Genomic DNA, 18418 nt, shown 5'->3' with positions numbered 1-18418 from the left:
AAAATAGTTTTGTTTAATCCAGTGTACTCAGAGGACCACACTTTGTGCCATAATAACAGTGGTTGAATCTTTATCAGATCAGATAAAAAAGAGACCCCTAGCTCCGTGTGGGTTATGTACGATGATGTGCCATTTGGTACCATTAACAGATGTCTGAGGAAATCATTTTCCACCGTCTGGATCGATTTACAATTAATATAACCCCAAATACCTGATCCATATAAAGCGGCGGGGTGCACTTGGCTCTGTAGATTTTTGCCATGTTCAGTGGGGTAATCCCCCATAACTTTTTTGAGAAGATTTTCAGAGCCGCCGTTGTCTTGATGATCTGATCTTTTTTCGTTTTCATACAATGTGCCCAGGAACCCTTTTTATCAAACATTATGCCAAGGTATGAAAATATTCGAGCTGTGTCAACCTTCCCCCGTTAATAGTGATGTTTTTAATCTTAACCGGTTTCCTACCACAGTTCATTATGAAAGTTTTGGAACGATTAACGGTAAGGCCCAAGTCTGTCATAAAAGTTATGCAGGTAGTTAGAAGTTTTTGGAGGGCTAGTGGTGTCCTGGCCATAAGAACTGCATCATCTGCGTAGCGTAGCACCGGGACAGCACGGTTGCCTATTTGGGGGAGATCTTTGCATCTACTTGTCAGTTCAGATTCTAGATTGTTTATGTATAGTGCGAACAAAAGCGGGGCAAGTACGCAGCCTTGGCGAACACCTCTATGTATACTAAAAGGCCTAGTGCATTCCCCTTTTATCCCCTACCTTACTCTTGCTTTGCATCCTGTGTACAGGTCCCGAATGAACTGAATTATTGATGGTTCTACCCCCATTCTGCTTAAGATATCCCATAGCTTCTCGTGTAGTACGCAATCAAATGCTGAGGATAGGTCTATAAAGGCCAAATACAAATTACTCTCTAGTCCTTGTGTACTTTCCAATTATGATACTTAAGTTCAGGCCCTGCTCCACCGTACCTATTCCTGCACGGAAACCATATTGTACTGGAGATAGAATGCCATTTTGTTCTGCCCACGTTTGGAGTCTGTTCAGGATGATTCTCCCTGCTATTTTAGCCGATGTATCAAGTAGGGAGATTGGCCTATAGCAAGCCGGATTCGAACGGTCACCTTTTTTGTATATAGGGACAATGGTAGAGTCTCGCCATGATGATAGAGGGCCCTGTATGCAAAGAGCCCTCAGAGTCTGCGTCAGTAAAGGGCCACATAACTGCGTATTGGACTTATATAGATCTATCGGGACACCGTCAGGACCCGGCGCCTTCCCCGCTTTGCTTGAATTTATGGCTTCCACTACCTCCTCTAAACTGAACTGAGGTGTTACAGTCGGACGTGGGCCTTCCTGGGCAACTGAGTCTTTTGTGTGATCTGTTGGCTCTCGATCACTGAGGTGAGAATACATTTTAGAAAAATGTGCTAACCAATCCTCTTCGGAAATTGCAATTTCCATCCTAGGGATATCACTATCCCCTAGCACTGGAGTATTTATTGTTTTCCAGAAGAGGATGTTGTCCTTCATTCGACTGGCTTCATGTAAAGTTTCCCACAAATTTTGTTTCAGAATGGATTTCCTTTTTTTTATGGCTGTCTTGTATTCCTGTCTGTACATGCTATCTCAGTCTGACTCCTTATTTAGGCACTTAAAGCCTTTTTAGTCTCTTATGTGCTTTCGTACAATCATGATCAAACCAGCCCACTTTCCTTCTCTGTCCTACCTTTCCCGTTCTTATGGTAAGAGCTTCTTTCACACCTTGCGTGATCTGCAAAAAGGCGCTTAAACATTTCCCTTGATCAATGTTCTCAGTAAGACAGTCTATGAAGGCTTGGTTATGATCTCGTATTAACTGCTTAAGTAAAGCATTTGGATCCAACTGGGCCCATCGTAGGGTGTATCCATTGCGTGGAGCTAATTCGATATCATTTACCAATATGTCCTCATCAACTTTGGCCGTTGTAGAGTGGGTTATAGAGAGGTTCAAACTCTGAGGAAAGTGATCGCTTATCGCAATATCATGTAACATGTAGTTAGTAAGATAGTGTGCAAGATGGGTTGGCATTAAAACATAATCAATCACCGTATCTGCGCCCCTACCATTAAAGGTTGGTTTAAACTGTGGTACTACGGACAATAATTCATTTACAAAGGACAGGTTATATTTTTGGATCATTAAGTTCATTGCCTCTCCTTGTATACTATGAGAAAAGTGAGGTTTTGGGCCAGTGTCTTCGGTGTATCAGCCACATACCTTCTCCGAAAGTTCTTTACAAAGATGGACATTAAAATCACTGCCCCATATAATGAGAGTCTCGTGCCTATTATTTGCACATATTTTCTCTAGGTCCTCTCCCATCTCCACTAAGATATTGGGGACTTCGCCTGGTTGAGCGTTATTATAAAAATTAATGATCACTAACTGAGTCTTCTGATCCAAGTTACTTTCTATCATTTGATAATACGGTCTCATAGTTTGCATCTTTAAGTTCTGTAGCCGTAATTTATTGGCGATATATGTGCATAGGCCTCCTTTTGGCCTGCTGTGTTTAGTCTGCACAGCTGGGGTGTGGAAAGTCCTATAACCATTTATGTGAACAGGGCCCAATAACCAGGTCTCCTGGACGCATAAACATAGGAAGTCTTCTATAAAGTTCGCCCAGAGTGGGCTATTCATCTTATTGGTTAGGCCTGCCATATTCCAATAAAGTAAAGTTATTTCGGATTTCTGTTGGATTTGGCAGTGCACATTATTTGTGGTTGAAAGGGGTGTACCACCATCTATTGAGTAAGTTACTGTTGGTAGGAGGTCTCTCTGGTGTGTCCGAGTCCCAGCTATGATCCCTTCGTGTTCCACTTCAGCTGATATATCTTCATTATTCGTGGGAAGCCCTTCTGTGTTTGGTTCTGGGGCCAGTTCATGAAATGAATCTTTCTTATTCGTATATAGTCAATCTACACCTTCTAGGGTTGTAAAGGGTTGGAATCTGTTGGAAAGAGGAATGGGATCTGGGCTAGTTAAAAATCTTTTGTTTATTGGTTGTAGAATCTCAGTATGATGCTGTGCAAATCTTTGATAAAAAAATCCCAGAGGTAGTAGGGAAATTCCTTCGGGAGTAACTTGCCTGGATCCTAGTTTGCAAATGCTTCTTTCCACCAAATCTGGAGATTTGAGTGAAAGAACCACGCAGTCTCCCTCCAGTACCTTCCGGCCACTTCCTACCCACTTTACTCTTCTGATCATTTTTATATCATCAAAAAGGACCTCCACCATTCCGGGGCCCATACGGGTGCCTATCCAGTTAAGTGCCTTATTCCTTAGTGCCGTCCATGATTCCTGGTGTTGGTCTTCTGCAGGTGGAACATTAGCCAGGACCACTCCATATGGAGTGGTCTCCGGAGGAAGATGTAAAAAATCGCTTGGGATATATATAGGCTTCAAGGGTCTTGTTCCACTACAATGACTACGGCCTAGGTCTAACTGGGGGTAATCTGTCCTCTTCATGGGTGGTGAATTAATTGCTGTCTTTAATGGGATGTGACTAATGTTTGATGCTAATGGGAATGGTTGTAACTTGGTCGGAGGTTTAGAGGTTAGATGTGCTAGCCTAGTGTTTAATGCTATTGGTGGTGGTAATTGTTGAAGTTTTCTCAGGGGCTCTGCATTCAAGTACGAGTCATCTGCCCTATATTTTATGGCAGGTTCTGTTTTACTCTCATGGTTAGAGGTCAGGAGTGGTGTACTAAAAACTTTCTGCCCATCGTGTGGAGCCTCAGATTGTAGGGATTTTATAATTCCTAAGCCTGCCTCAAGATTAGATTCCACCACTTTTAGGCGCTCTGACAAAGAATCCAATGAGGCCCCTATTGATGATTTCAAAATATTTACTAAATCATAAAGATTTATAAGAAGAGTTTGGGTTGCATCTACTGAATTACTTGGGATTTTCTTTCGGGGTGGTTTCTTTAATGGCTGTCGGCCTGGGGTAATTGCTGGGTCCTTCTTTGGTAATTTTTTGGAACCCTTATCTGCCGTTCCTGCCACCGGCTTCCTTGGGCGTTTAGGTGCCGGGGACAGGTCATCCGAAGTATAAATTAGGTCCGAGATGTTTTGAATACATCCATTGGTGTGCCTTTCCTCTGTATTTGTGGGCACGTGGTTACTATAATTAGCATTGTCTAGTGTCCCATTGTGCTTCGGGAATTGGGTAGTGTGTTCTTTAGGAGTCAACAATTTTCCCTCTGCGTTAGCTATCTGTTTGTCTATCATCCCCATCGCCCCAGAGATGTATTTTAGTATAGATGTACTATCTTTTAAGTTTGCGGGGTGATTCGATGTTGAATGCTTTCTTTTACCCATGTCTTATGCGCTAACGGGCTTGTTACGATATAGAGGGAGAACTGAGAGGGTGAGGACGATTTAATTCAGCTTACCAGCCAACCCTCGGCTTTGCACTACCCCGATTAAATTACTTGGCCAAGGAATTGAAAACACAATCAATAACGCTGGACTATCAAAACTCAATGGTCAAATGTCATATAAAGAACGTTCTCACTTGTGTGTCCAGTGCGCAGAGGGACTTAAGATACTCCTCGGGATAAGTGTCCTTCCAAGGTTTTGAAGGCTCTTTCTCCTCCTTCACAAGTCTACTTTACGATTAACAATGTTACATGGGGCTGTTCCAGAAGTTCCCCAAAAGAAAAAGAAAAAAATGAGAGGGAGGGCCCAGCCTCTTCCTGGCGATGACGGGCAAAGGACGGGCCCGCCCTTGGCCCGGGCGCCGCCCACGCGCATCCCGCGAAGCGGGTGCGCTCCTCAAATTTAAATGTTCCTTCTGTTGCCCCCGGCAACACAGAGCGCGTCCCGCAGGGCGGGAGCGCTCCAAAAATTAGAAGGGCTTCCTCCGCCCCTCCCCAGCGACGGCGGCAGCAGCAGTGGGGCAATCGGCGCGTCCCGCGAAGCGGGCGCGCCCCTCAAATTTAAATGTTCCTTCTGTTGCCCCCGGCAACACACAGAGCGTCCCGTAGGGCGGGAGCGCTCCAAAAATTAGAGGGGCTTCCTCCGCCCCTCCCCAGCAACGTTGACAACAGCAGTGGCGTCAATACGCGCATCCTGTAAAGCGGGCGTGCTCCTCAAATTTAAATGTTCCTTCTGTTGCCCCCGGCAACACACAGCGCCGGTCACATCCACAGAATTGCGCTGGTGCCATAAGATGGGCTGCAGTACCGAAGTGTCGTAGTGCACGCATCCATTCCAAAGCACTTGTTTACCAAAGGAATGCGCCCGAGAGTAGGCAGTAGAGTTTGGAATATTTCAGCAATACTCCCAGAGCATGCATGGCCGAGCAAAGTTCCACAGTGGAACTGCTTAAAACTCAACCAGAGGAAGGATCTGACTCAGGCCACCCATGTGGGGCAGGGTACAGACCAGGACAGCTCAAAGTGAAATGTCCAGACATGGAGGAAATGCATGGTTATTCCCTTTCTTATAACCCAGAGCCACAACAGTATTATCCTAATGGTCTTTGTTTCAGAGAAAGGGAGGAACGCCGGAGAAATATAACCCACTATGACCCGTATGAGAAGAGATGCAAGTAATCGCAGAACCCTTCAGCTGTACCAGTGCCGGCAGAGCCACACAAAAACCTACACAGTATAACGACAGACTGTTGTATTTTATTTACGACTGAACCGCCACTCATCCTTAACATTAGCCACGCCAATGCACCGCCTCCATCTCCAGTCATCCCTCAGCCTCAACCCCAACCTCTATTTCCACCCGAGGTACCACAGATCTTGCTGGCCAGCCCAAGTGCCTATGTTCCAATCTTACCAGCACACACATCTCCAGGACCAGTTCAGGTTGATACATCAGGTGACAGTGATCATTACTCCAATGATATGGAGAAAGCGGAAATTCCTGAAACTGGTAGATCTTTAGGAAGGGAGCGAGACAAATATACATTACTGGTAGCAGAACCAGCTACCCCGTCACCCTCGGATTCGCCACCAGATGACATCGCCAAATTTCAAATCTTCCTAGAAGAGATATCCAAGTTCAAACGTCAAGTTTTAACTAACCTGACTTCTAAGAACCATCCAGGAAGTATGTTAGAACACTACCAATGGTCAATCATCTCTGGCAAGAGGGATTAAAACTCTTGAGTATACCAGCGCCAACATCTGCAATAATCCCAAGACAAGGAATATAAAGCCAGATGAATCCCCATATGTCTGGAAGGCCCCCCAAAATGGTGAATGTAAATTTATGGCCTTTGTTATTTATAATAAACACTTTGAATCACTTTCTCACTATAAGGAAAAGTCACTAGCCCCTATATTAAATGGTTAAGAGGGCACTGGGGTATTACTCTGAAAAGACAACAAATTTGAGAAACTCTAAACAGCGGAGAGTCTATGAGCTGTGCACAGCGAACAGATCTTTGCTGGGAAAACCTAATCCTCTTTCTACCAGAGGTAAAGCAGCTACTGATGACCTCCGGAGATCGCTCCTATTCTGGGCATATGCGGAGAAGCCCATATGGAGGTCAATTCATACCTTTGCCAAACACCAAATTATTGGTTCCATTTCCTGAACAGACCCCTGGTGGGCAAAGCCTCCCTTCGGAAGCATTTGCATAATTAAGTCACTTCTTCCTTTCAATTCTTTTTGACCCCTCCTTTGAGCGGGATGGTTTCAGCTTGCGGCTCAATCCCGCTGTTTGACGATAGCATAGATTCTCATGATGAAAAAAGAAAAACTTCTACCTATCATTCTAGGTTTTCATTGTGGGTATTTTTCTCTTACCCCAAAATCATTCTGCTTTCCTGAGTTAACCAAAAATACATTAAGCAAATTTAGTCATGTCACATCGTTTCACTACTTTACCTTGAAAACTAAACCGCCTAAGTGACCCCGCAGGGCATGAAACTGGCATCTTCAGGAATTGTCAAACAGCCAGTGTTACTTTTGAACTGCTGTTGGAGCCCATGTCGATGGATGCAATTTTCCTTTTTAAAAAAAAAAAATTATGAGAAAACAGTCTTTTCATTCAAAAGTACTTGATGACTGATTTGGCTATAGGGTACACGTTAAAAAAAAATAGAAAACAAGAAAACATAGAAAGTGTTGCCTCTTGCCGGCTTGTTTTCTTCATTTTAATTAATGTTTTAAATTATAAAATATCCTGTAAAAAGTCGAAGAATCTCACATGTGCGCTGAGAAAGGTGGACTGTCGTTGGCACTTCAATGGTGCTCTGCGCAGAGCAGATTATAACACCTCATTAAGCTATTTTGTCAGAGTAGGGTGGCACAGGATACAAGATTGCTTGTGACCCCTAGAGAGCACATGGTATTGATCTGTTTAGACACCTGAACAGCACATGCTAGAGGTCTACCTCTGACACTTGAAAGTTGCATTTCAGTAGACTGTTCATAACCTTTTTTTGATTGTTCAGTTTATCTAGGATACCTGGGCAGCGCATGATGCTGGCATGTTTATGATACTCATGTGATATGAAATCTAGATACTGCATGATGCTGGCCTCTTTAGAATGCTTCCATAGAACGTGTCTGGTCTTTCTGTGACACTTAGAGCTGATTCACAAAGGTAAACTTGGACCAAAAGTCAACGGTTTGACGTGAAGTCTTAGTTTCGACCTAAAGTCCAAGTTTACTAGTAGTGAAGTTAGACTTTTACTCTAACTTAGACCAAAGTCTAACTTTTGCTAGACTTTAGGCCTCAACTTAGACTTCAGGTACTAAGCTTAAACTTTTGGTCTAAGTTTACCTTTGTGAATTGGGCCCTAAGTGTATGATAGCAGACTGCTGAAGACAGTTGGATATTGCATATGTTAAGTCTGTCTCTGATACTTGGATAGCACCTGTTACTGTGCTGTTTTTCGCACATGGATAGCACACAAAGAACAATTGGCATCCCTTTGGTAACACTCTTGGTGCATACTCTGTCCAACCGCAGATTCCTCCCTTTAGAGTATCCCCAGCAGCCACATACTTGCATGGGGGGGTCAAAGAAAGATTTAGAGAAGTTGCCAGTACCACAATCTCCTGGCCAAAGTCGAAGCCACTAGGATAACTTGGGCCCAGTCATTATTGACCTTCAGAACAGGGTGCAAAAGCGGTAGCTGTGATGAGGGAGACAGGAGGCTTGTACTCCATTCGAGGAGGGGTGTGTCTCCAAAAGACAGCCTTCTTGGAAACTCCAGTGCACAAAAGTGTTAACACTGGACTTTCTCAGTGGCGGTGAAGAGATCAAGCCAGGGTTCCCCTCCCCGTTGCTGGAAGATGCCCTGCACTACTGTACACCGCTAGAGGGCACTGGCATTTATGATTTGCCAGGCATCACTGGTTGAGTTTGTCCACCTCCGTGTTTAAAGATCCATACAAAAGGCGTACCATTAGGGAGATGGCCTGGCAATTCAGGCAGTTCCAGAGGTGCAGGGCATCCAGGCACAGAGCCCAGGTCCCCATTCAGTGCTTAATTTGTGCTTGTTGTTTCCAGTGCTGAGCACCGGCACTTATTTGTGAGGGCCGGGGCTTATTCTTATGCCTCAAGCATTTGCTGCGAGCAAATGACACACATGGGAAAGCCGGAAGAAGGAAAAACTAAAAAGCGTCATGAAGGGAGAAAGTAGAAAGTTGCAGGATGAGCTGAAGGGGCAGGGAGTGGCTGTAAATGGATTGAAGAGGCCCGAGATGACTTCAGGATTCCGCTGCCTCAGTATTCGGTGCTGGCAGATTTAATTACTTCAATTAAGAGAAGGGCTTTGAGCACCGGCACCTCTTTATTTACAAATTAAGCACTGTCCCCATTGTGCTTGTTGCAATACCACATGGCGGTGGTGACATCCGTGAGGGCCTGAATAAGCATCCCCTTGAAAGATGGCAGAAAAGCTTTCAACATTAAACTAATGCCCACAGTTTACATCAGGTCAGTGTCACCACATTACAAGACCAGAATTGCATGTCATGATAATACTTCATTTTGTGACTGACTTCATTAACCATAATCCCTCTGCACTTATTCTGAATAATCAAGCATTGCCATCATGGGCTCACATTATCAGTACTAAAGCATTGTTACCGCCTCTGCACCTATTATGAATAATTAAGCATTGCAATCATGTGCTTACAGTATCATTAATAAAGCACTGCAGCCTTTCACACAAATGCATTACTATCAAGGTAACAACCCTTTAAATAAAGCCTTGTCAATATCATCTTTGTATGAAGCATTGCTTAAAACTATTGTGAATAATTATTTTAAATACAGCAGTTTTTAAACCAGTATGAATACGTTTTAAATAAAGCATTGTTGAGACTAATTTAAATAACTCATTCCAATAAAGCACCTATTGAGCATTCACCATGTGCCTGTGCCTTCTCTGACCCCTAGAGAGCGCTGCACTCCCGGCTGTAGAACTCAAGCTCCAGCCTGGGGAGGGGTTGTAAAGACAGGGAATCCCAGGGTGGTCCTAGTTTCCTTGATCTTTCACACTTAGGGCCGATGATTTGTGTTATTTGTCCTTTGAGGGGGGGCTGCTGCACTCCTGCCCCCAACCCCACCACTCTCTTGTGATTGTCGGTGGTGCCTCTGCCATCCTGGGGCCACCACATTCCCAAAACATTAGTCCTAGAAAAGGCCAGCAGGGCATCATGGGACACTACCTTCCAGGTGCATGCATATTAATTAGGTGGCTCTGCAGAATTCCTTTCTTGTTGCCATGCTGGCTCATGCTGTGCAGCTTATCTTTTTCTTTTCCTTTTTTGGGGGATGCCTGGTCCCACCGGGGCACCCCACACGTCTTTCACGTTGAGAGCAGCCCAGGGAGCCCAGCCTTGGCCAGCCTGGCATGTGGGCAGCTGTTCCCTGTGTTGCTGCAGGAGCTGGAAGTTCTTTTCCCCTGCCCACTCCTGAAGGCAAGGCGCTGGCACTGGTGGTGGCTGCCCGCTGAGAGGAGGGGGGGGGGAGGGGGGGTAGCGCTCCCCCACCATTCCCCCCCCCCCTCACTCTCTGCTGAGGCACGCAGTTGTGATCCTAGGCCCCTCCTCTTTGGCGCTCCCCCTGTAGCTGCTCACACTGGGGCCGGAGTTGGGGTTCCCGGTCCACTCTCTTGACCCTCGGGGAGCCCTGCGGCTCTCCCTGCTCCTCTTGTGGTGGTGGAGTGGCCAGATGTTGGGTCCCAGTCCTCAGTAGGTGAAATCAGGCCCAGGGTGCGGACCCCCGGGCCCTCTGAGCTCTGGGAAGGGGGTCCCATGCATGTCCCCTCCCAGGGACAAAATTCATTTATATTGCACGGGGCAGGCCCTGGCCCACCCTGGGGGTATTTCTCAACTTTGCAACAGAGCTTCACGTGCTCTCTGACCTTCCTGGGGGAGGGGGTCGATGGTCCAGTCCTTTTCCTCCACATATCTCAAGCCTGTTGGACCGCTTGGCTTGATTTTTGGCTCATTTTGTCCCCGTTGGTGACCCCTAGCCAGGGAGAGCACTTTTCTTAGACCTTCTTGCCTCTAAAGTGGCAAACTTTGCAGGGAGATTAGTCTACTGGCTCCTGTGCCAGCCTTTCTCTTTTTTTCTCTTTTAGTTCTCATCTCCTCCTTGGTGCAGAAGTCACTTTTTTCCCTCAGCTAGTCCTTACCTTAGGGAGTGTAAGGGGATCAGCTTCCCTAGTCCTGGGGAGAGGCCCACTGGCCTGGGATCCAGAGTCCAGGTGGGCATCAGGGGGTTCCTCCTTCCAGCTGTCCATGTGTGCTTCCTCCAGTCCCAGTGTCCAGCTCCAACAAAAAGCCCAACAGGACCTCTTTCTCCCCTTGTTGAAGACCTTTTAAGTGGGAGTAGAAAGGTCTAGAAGCAAGGTACCCCTGGCTAATCCTAGCCTGCCATAACATTTCTCCACCCCGTCTCAACCCTCCTGCACAGCATCCTGGGACAATCCAAGATGGTGTCATCCAGGAGTCACTGGTCACATCTCCTCTGGACGTCTCAGCAATGTCCCTTACTGACCCCACTGCCAGGGCCTTTCTCACCAAAACATCAATGAGGAGCCCCCGCCTGTGTTGGCTCAAGAGGTCTGGGCTCCCTCCTTCGATCAGGGGCTTGGGCTAGCCCATCCCTGGTACAGCGTGACAGCTAATCGATAGATGCAGATCCTTCCTCCCACCCCCTCCTACTCAGGAGCTGAATGAAGTGCAGTTAATTGCTCACTTTGTGTGGGGAGGCCTTTAATCCTGCTGCTGAAAGGAAATGTAATGAACGAGGCCCAGCAGGGAGACAAAAGGCCTGGGCTCCAATCCTGAGCTGAGCCAGAGAAATATGACAATTCTGGATGACCCATAAGTTATACAGATACCTTCTTGGAACTTGCAGATTTGATATTGTTGAACAGGTTCCACCCTATTTTGATTTGTCACTGGACTTTGCAGGCCAAAGGGAAGGGGAATTGCATTCTCAGGCAGATGCCCACCATCTGTATAATAAAGTGTCCCTGCAGACAAAACAGTGAACCACACTGACTTTCCCTACCCCAGGTCGATACATAATCCTGCAGAGTCTCCTCTGCAGCATGCTACCTGTGCTCTGGTACCTGTCTATGCACCATAGTAGTCTCCCGCGTGCAGTCCTTACACTTGTGCACATGCATTCATGTGTAACCAGCCAAGTGCCTTTTACCCTTGCTGCATCAAATTGGCCTTATCTTAAAAGGCAGATACTGGTGGTAAACATGCAGAGTCCATTTACAGTGTCTTTACTGTGGATGAGTCACCAGTAGAAAGGTAACAAAATCAGGTGCTCAAAAACCAAAAAATCTGGGCAGATTCCATGAGTAGAACCCATTTTGTTACAGCCTCCTAGAAGGCCTCAAACTACAGTGGATTTGATGACAGTGAGGGAAACTAAGGGGGCAGTGGGAGAAGTTGAAGAACTGTCTCAGCGCCCGGAGACCTTGAAGGTCTGTGACTGACACTGCAAAGTCTCCTTAGGTTCAGAGTGGAGGGACTGGGCTGAATCCAGCTTTGTTTGCATTTGGACATTGAATTCAACAGATTGAAGACTTTAATCATGAAGTTGACAGCTTGAGGGAATGGTCTTGGGAACAGGACAAAGTCCACTCCTGTGACTTGGAGGGGGAGCGGGCTTACGCTAAGTCCATGACGTCTTCTCGTGTTCTGCAATATACACCTTTGCTTCCCAGTCCCGGATCGCCTTTGGGCATATTTATCATACAACTTCAAGTCATGGCCCAAGCCCAGAAACCAGAGAGATGCTCTATCCTTGACAACATCTGTTTTCTCCAGTCGCAGCATGGTTTGAACTATGTTGTTTTGAGTGGGGATATCTTTCCCTAGGAAACTGGAATTTGTTTTAGGAGTCATTCAGAAAATGACAAGATTAGGAGCAAAGCTCCAGCTCCACGTCGATAGATGCAGAAAAAAAGGAACGGATGTCAGTGTGCACAAGTGCTGCTTATTAGTTTCTGCTCAGTCACTTCAGGGGTGGTCCGAAGTCAACACAGAGCCACATAATGCCACCTAGCAGCGCACAGGAGTACTGCCAGGAAACATATCTGCATCCAGTCTGGCACGTGGAGAGTATTCTAAGGTCAGGAATCTGTGGTAAAAGTATCCATCAGCATATAGTATCAATGAATAACTCATCTGTACAATGAGCTACATAAATAGTTTCTAATAATTAATTAACTAATAATTAATTTTGGTTCCTTCAGGTCTTTTAAAGGATAGTTCAGTATCAATGAGTAGTTCATAGGGGTATCAAATATAACAAGTGCCAACATATGTTTTTCAAGATTTGCTTCTTCAGGGTGATATGCAGTGTGGAATACCATCATGCTTTCGCGTCTATGCACTACAAGCACATCTTTCTGACAGTTAAGCCATTTGGCCGGAAGGCCATGGACAAAACTGGGTTCTACTCAAGTCTAGGAGCAGGGAAGAGATTACTTGCCTATAAAACAAAAGAAATACAATGCCTCATACATCAAATCAAGAACCTATTCTACATTTGCCTGCTCAGCAACGATTTCAAAGCAGTATCCCACACTATATAACAACCTGCGCACAGTAGCTGGCTTTCTCTTAAGAGGTTGGGCTGACAAAAAACTGTGGTCCAAAAGGAGAAAAAAAGGGGATGCTCATGAGTCAGAATCTGCTTCACCACAGCATGATTCTGGACTGTTTTTGACACTTCAATATAACAATGCCCATCTGTTCATGACATCTAGATAGGTCATTATATCATACTGGCTGTATGTAATATGTGAATAGTACATGTTATGTGTATTTGTAAAGCACACTGTCATCCGTGTGGGTATCCTAGCGTTGAGGAGGTGTGCGTGCCGAGGCCATCTGAGGGTAGAGTAGTGAATTACAAAGTCAGGTCTTCAGAATCTTATGGAATTCAAGAAGACAGGAGGAGGCTCTGATCTGGAGTGGGACGTCGATTCATGCTTCAGGAGGAATGAACAGAAACACCCGTTGTAAGGAAATGCCTCAATGGCATGGTTACCCCCTGACTTTTTGCCTTTGCTGATGCCAAATTATGATTTGAAAGTGTGCCGAGGCCTGCTAACCAGGCCCCAGCACCAGTGTTCTTTCCCTAACCTGTACCTTTGTTTCCACAATTGGCACACCCTGGCATCCAGGTAAGTCCCTTGTAACTGGTACCCCTGGTACCAAGGGCCCTGATGCCAGGGTAGGTCTCTAAGGGCTGCAGCATGTCTTATGCCACCCTGGGGACCCCTCACTCAGCACAGACACACTGCTTGCCAGCTTGTGTGTGCTGGTGGGGAGAAAATGACTAAGTCGACATGGCCCTCCCCTCAGGGTGCCATGCCAACCTCACACTTCCTATGGCATAGAAAAGTCACCCCTCTAGCAGGCCTTACAGCCCTAAGGCAGGGTGCACTATACCATAGGTGAGGGCATAGGTGCATGAGCACTATGCCCCTACAGTGTCTAAGCAAAACCTTAGACATTGTAAGTGCAGGGTAGCCATAAGAGTATATGGTCTGGGAGTCTGTCACACACAAACTCCACAGCACCATACTGGCTACACTGAAAACTGGGAAGTTTGGTATCAAACTTCTCAGCACAATAAATGCACACTGATGCCAGTGTACATTTTATTGTGAAATACACCCCAGAGGGCATCTTAGAGATGCCCCCTGAAAACATACCCAACTTCCAGTGTGGGCTGACTAGTTTTACCAGCCTGCCACACACCAGACATGTTGCTGGCCACATGGGGAAGAGTGCCTTTGTCACTCTGTGGCTAGTAACAAAGCCTGTACTGGGTGGAGGTGCTTCTCACCTCCCCCTGCAGGAACTGTAACACCTGGCGGTGAGCCTCAAAGGCTCACCCCCTTTGTTACAGCACCCCAGGGCATTCCAGCTAGTGGAGATGCCCGCCCCCTCCGGCCACGGGCCCACTTTTGGCGGCAAGGCCGGAGGAGATAATGAGAAAAACAAGGAGGAGTAACTGGCCAGTCAGGACAACGCCTAAGGTGTCCTGAGCAGAGGTGACTCTGACTTTTAGAAATCCTCCATCTTGCAGATGGAGTATTCCCCCAATAGGATTAGGGATGTGCCCCCTCCCATCAGGGAGGAGGCACAAAGAGGGTGTAGCCACCCTCAGGGCTAGTAGCCATTGGCTACTAACCCCCCAGACCTAAACACACCCCTAAATTGAGTATTTTGGGGCTCCCAGAACCTAGCAAGAGAGATTCCTGCAACCTGAAGATGAAGAAGGACTGCTGACCTGAAAGCCCTGCAGAGAAGACGGAGACACCAACTGCTTTGGCCCCAGCTCTACCGGCCTGTCTCCCCACTTCAAGAAAAACTGCAACAGCAACGCGTTTCCCAGGGTCCAGCTACCTCTGAAGCCTCAGAGGACTACCCTGCATCTAAAAGGACCAAGAACTCCTGAGGACAGCGGCTCTGCTCCAAAGAAGAAACATCTTTGCAACAAAGAAGCAACTTTTAAAGACAACACGTTTCCCGCCGGAAGCGTGAGACTTTGCACTCTGCACCTGACGCCCCCGGCTCGACCTGCTGAGAAACAACACTACAGGGAGGACTCCCCTGCGACTGTGACCCTGTGAGTAGCCATAGTTGACCCCCCTGAGCCCCCTCAGCGACGCCTGCAGAGGGAATCCAGAGGCTCCCCTGACCGCGACTGCCTGCTTCAAAGAACCCAACGCCTGTTAAAGGCACTGCACCCGCAGCCCCCAGGACCTGAAGTATCCGACCTCCAGTGCAGAAGCGACCCCCAGTTGGCCCTCTCCCTTGCCCAGGTGGTGGCTACCCCAAGAAGCCCCCCCCCCCCTCCCCCCCCCCCCCTTGCCTGCCTGCTTCGCTGAAGAGACCCCTGGGTTTCCCATTGAAACCTATTTCAAACCTGACGTCTGTTTGCACTCTGCACACAGCCGATCCCGTGCCGCTGAGGGTGTACTTTTTGTGCTGACTTGTGTCCCCCCTGGTGCCCTACAAAACCCCCCTGGTCTGCCCCCCGAAGTCGCGGGTACTTACCTGCTGGCAGACTGGAACCGGGGCACCCCCTTCTCCATTGTAGCCTATGCATTTTGGGCACCACTTTGACCTCAGCACCTGACCGGCCCTGAGCTGCTGGTGTGGTAACTTTGTTGTTGCTCTGAACCCCCAACGGTGGGCTACGTTGGACCCAACTTTGAGCCCTGTAGGTGGTTTACTTACCTACAAAACTAACAAACACTTACCTCCCCCAGGAACTGTTGATTCTTGCACTGTGTCCACTTTTAAAATAGCTTATTGCCATTTTTGCCAAAACTGTACATGCTATTGTGATAATTCAAAGTTCCTAAGATATCTGAGTGAAATACCTTTCATTTTAAGTATTGTTTGTAAATCTTGAACCTGTGGTTCTTACAATAAACTAAGAAAATATATTTTTCTATATAAAAACCTATTGGCCTGGAATTGTCTTTGAGTGTGTGTTCCTCATTTATTGCCTGTGTGTGTACAACAAATGCTTAACACTACCCTCTGATAAGCCTACTGCTCGACCACACTACCACAAAATAGAGCATTAGTATTATCTCTTTTTGCCACTATCTTACCTCTAAGGGGAACCCTTGGACTCTGTGCATGCTATTTCTTACTTTGAAATAGTACATACAGAGCCGACTTCCTACACCCGTGCTCTTGATCTCGTTCTGTGTATGAATGGGATGTGTGCGAAGGAGTCCTGAGGAGCGAAGATGTCTGGGTTGCTGATGGAAGGCTATGCAACTGTTCAGATAAGTGGGCTCTAAGTTGTGTGTGTGTGTGTGTGTGTGTGGAGTTTTAAATGAGTGAGTCTGTATGTGGAGCCAGTGGAGCTCCCTGAGGTGTGGTGTAATGTGAATGTTTATGGCTCTGATATAACATGTTATAAGTCTCTCTATCTTGGATACTTAGATAGCATATCACAGGTCTCTCCATGACACTTGGGAAGCACATGATCATAGACTATTTATACCACTTGCGTAGCACATGATACAAGCCTGTTTATGACACACAAAGTGCATGCGCAGATCTCTCTATTGCTGATATTTGGATAGCACATCATCTAGAGCCACCAATCATGATGTTTGGGCAAGACACAATCCCATACTTCTGAAATGAAAGGTTCTTACCGCCGGAGCCTTGACAAAGTTGTGTCCAAGCAACGGGTCGTCATAGATCGGGCCACTTGCTGCCGGGTGTGGTTTGCAGTAACATCTTCCTGGAGGTCCTGGAATTCCTCGCTCTCCCTTTGGTCCCACAATTAACTGTCCTACAAAAGATGATCACAGAGTGTCAAAAAGGACACACAGAAAAAGAACCTAGGCAAGAGGGCTATTACAGGTTTTGTGACACCTAGGCTATGTCATGAGGCACGTTTCTTCTGGCCACTGTCCTGCCACTTTTGTATGGCGTACCTCCTCTCCCGACCACCCTCAATGCCCCACGCTATAGCAGAACCCAACCTTCCACAGGAGATGCATACTATCACTACTTAAATAGTACAGTCTCTAAGCACTCTACGTATTGGGTTTTACTGTTACTTAATGGTACTCAATTTACCAACCATCAGCCCCTAAGTGTGACAGTGGTGGTGTTAAAAATCTGTCACTCTGCACTACGTCTCCTTGGTTGGGATAAGGAGTTGACTCACTATCCCCCCCTGCTGTGGAGGGCCAAATGGCTCCACCACTCAGCACAGATGGAAGGGTTTGTGACCTGGAAGAAAATAGCATCACGAATCTTGGGGATGTGTGGCGTCTGTACTCTTTCCAAGGTATCCAGACGCAGTTCTTCCTCTCAGGCTCACAATTCTACAAATACTTATAACTCTGGCATGTGCTGGCAAGCCATATAAGTGGCAGAACTTCCAGAGTACAACCCCACTGAGGTGCGTCTCCTCAAGGGGCAGCTGAAGAAGGAAGCAATCTCTAAAACATACTACTCACTGGTGGCCCACACTCCGGAGGAGTTTCAGACCCTCAAAGATAAGTGGGAGGAATGGGTGAGACCCCTTGATAAGGCAGATTGGTGGGATGCTGAGATGGCCCTAAGAGAGTTAGTTGTTTTCTCTAGACTGAGGCTGATCCCACAGAAATATCTGCACTTGTCGTATTATACTCCTGGTGCCTATGGCAGGTGGGCAAACCACCACACCTCAAAGTTTCCACTGCCCACCCACAAACGCAGAGTTTTTCCACATGATATGGTCATGCCCACTGATCTCCCAATTCTGGCGGGGAATTGCAGACACTCTCACAGGTGTTGGACTGGTCAATCGCCCTGAACCCCCAGGTCGAGCTTCTTGACATAGTGGGGGATCTGAGTGAGCCTGTCACAACTGGATGCTGGTGGCCACAATGGTTTTCAAGAGGGACATTGCACAAAGGTAGAGACACCCCTGGGCCCCCTCCTTAGGAATGGATACAGGGAGTGGACTGGTGTTCTAAAATGGGGTGGCCCATCTATCAGGCACAGGGTTGCCAGCAGAAACACTCGACAATATGGTGAAAGTGGTGGGCATTCCATGGACAGGACGCAAATTGACCTTGTATGGAATGGTCAACTATTGATGGCTTGGGAGACTATGCTAGTTGGGCATGATCTCCATTAATGTATGTGTATGCTGTAATCTCTTAAAATCAACAAAATGTGGTTCATTAAAAAAATATCTTAGTGACCTCAATAACCAAGCAGGTGATGATCTCTCATTATTCTTGATAGACATATATTGAACGGGGAACGGGAGAGTTTAGCTCACACAACAGCTTCCTGCACTGCTTTGTGAGAAACCTCTGAGAAATAAAAGCTGGGAGTCCTAATAGGCAGGGCAATATGTCTCTAGT

At 46.8% G+C, this 18418-nt stretch overlaps 1 protein-coding gene across 1 annotated transcript in view; it reads right to left on the bottom strand.

The window, feature by feature from the left end:
- Positions 1–18418, bottom strand: part of COLQ (collagen like tail subunit of asymmetric acetylcholinesterase) — a 323105-nt gene that overhangs the window by 46294 nt on the left and 258393 nt on the right. Inside the window, exon 13 of the mRNA XM_069212095.1 lies at positions 16706–16845. Within this exon, the coding sequence (XP_069068196.1) occupies positions 16706–16845 (140 nt within the window). The remainder of the gene's footprint in view (positions 1–16705; positions 16846–18418) is intronic.

Source organism: Pleurodeles waltl, chromosome 10, assembly GCF_031143425.1.
Source record: "Pleurodeles waltl isolate 20211129_DDA chromosome 10, aPleWal1.hap1.20221129, whole genome shotgun sequence".
Lineage (NCBI taxonomy): Eukaryota > Metazoa > Chordata > Amphibia > Caudata > Salamandridae > Pleurodeles > Pleurodeles waltl.
Note: the sequence above shows the minus strand (reverse complement) of the source record. Positions and strands in the feature narration are given on the sequence as shown.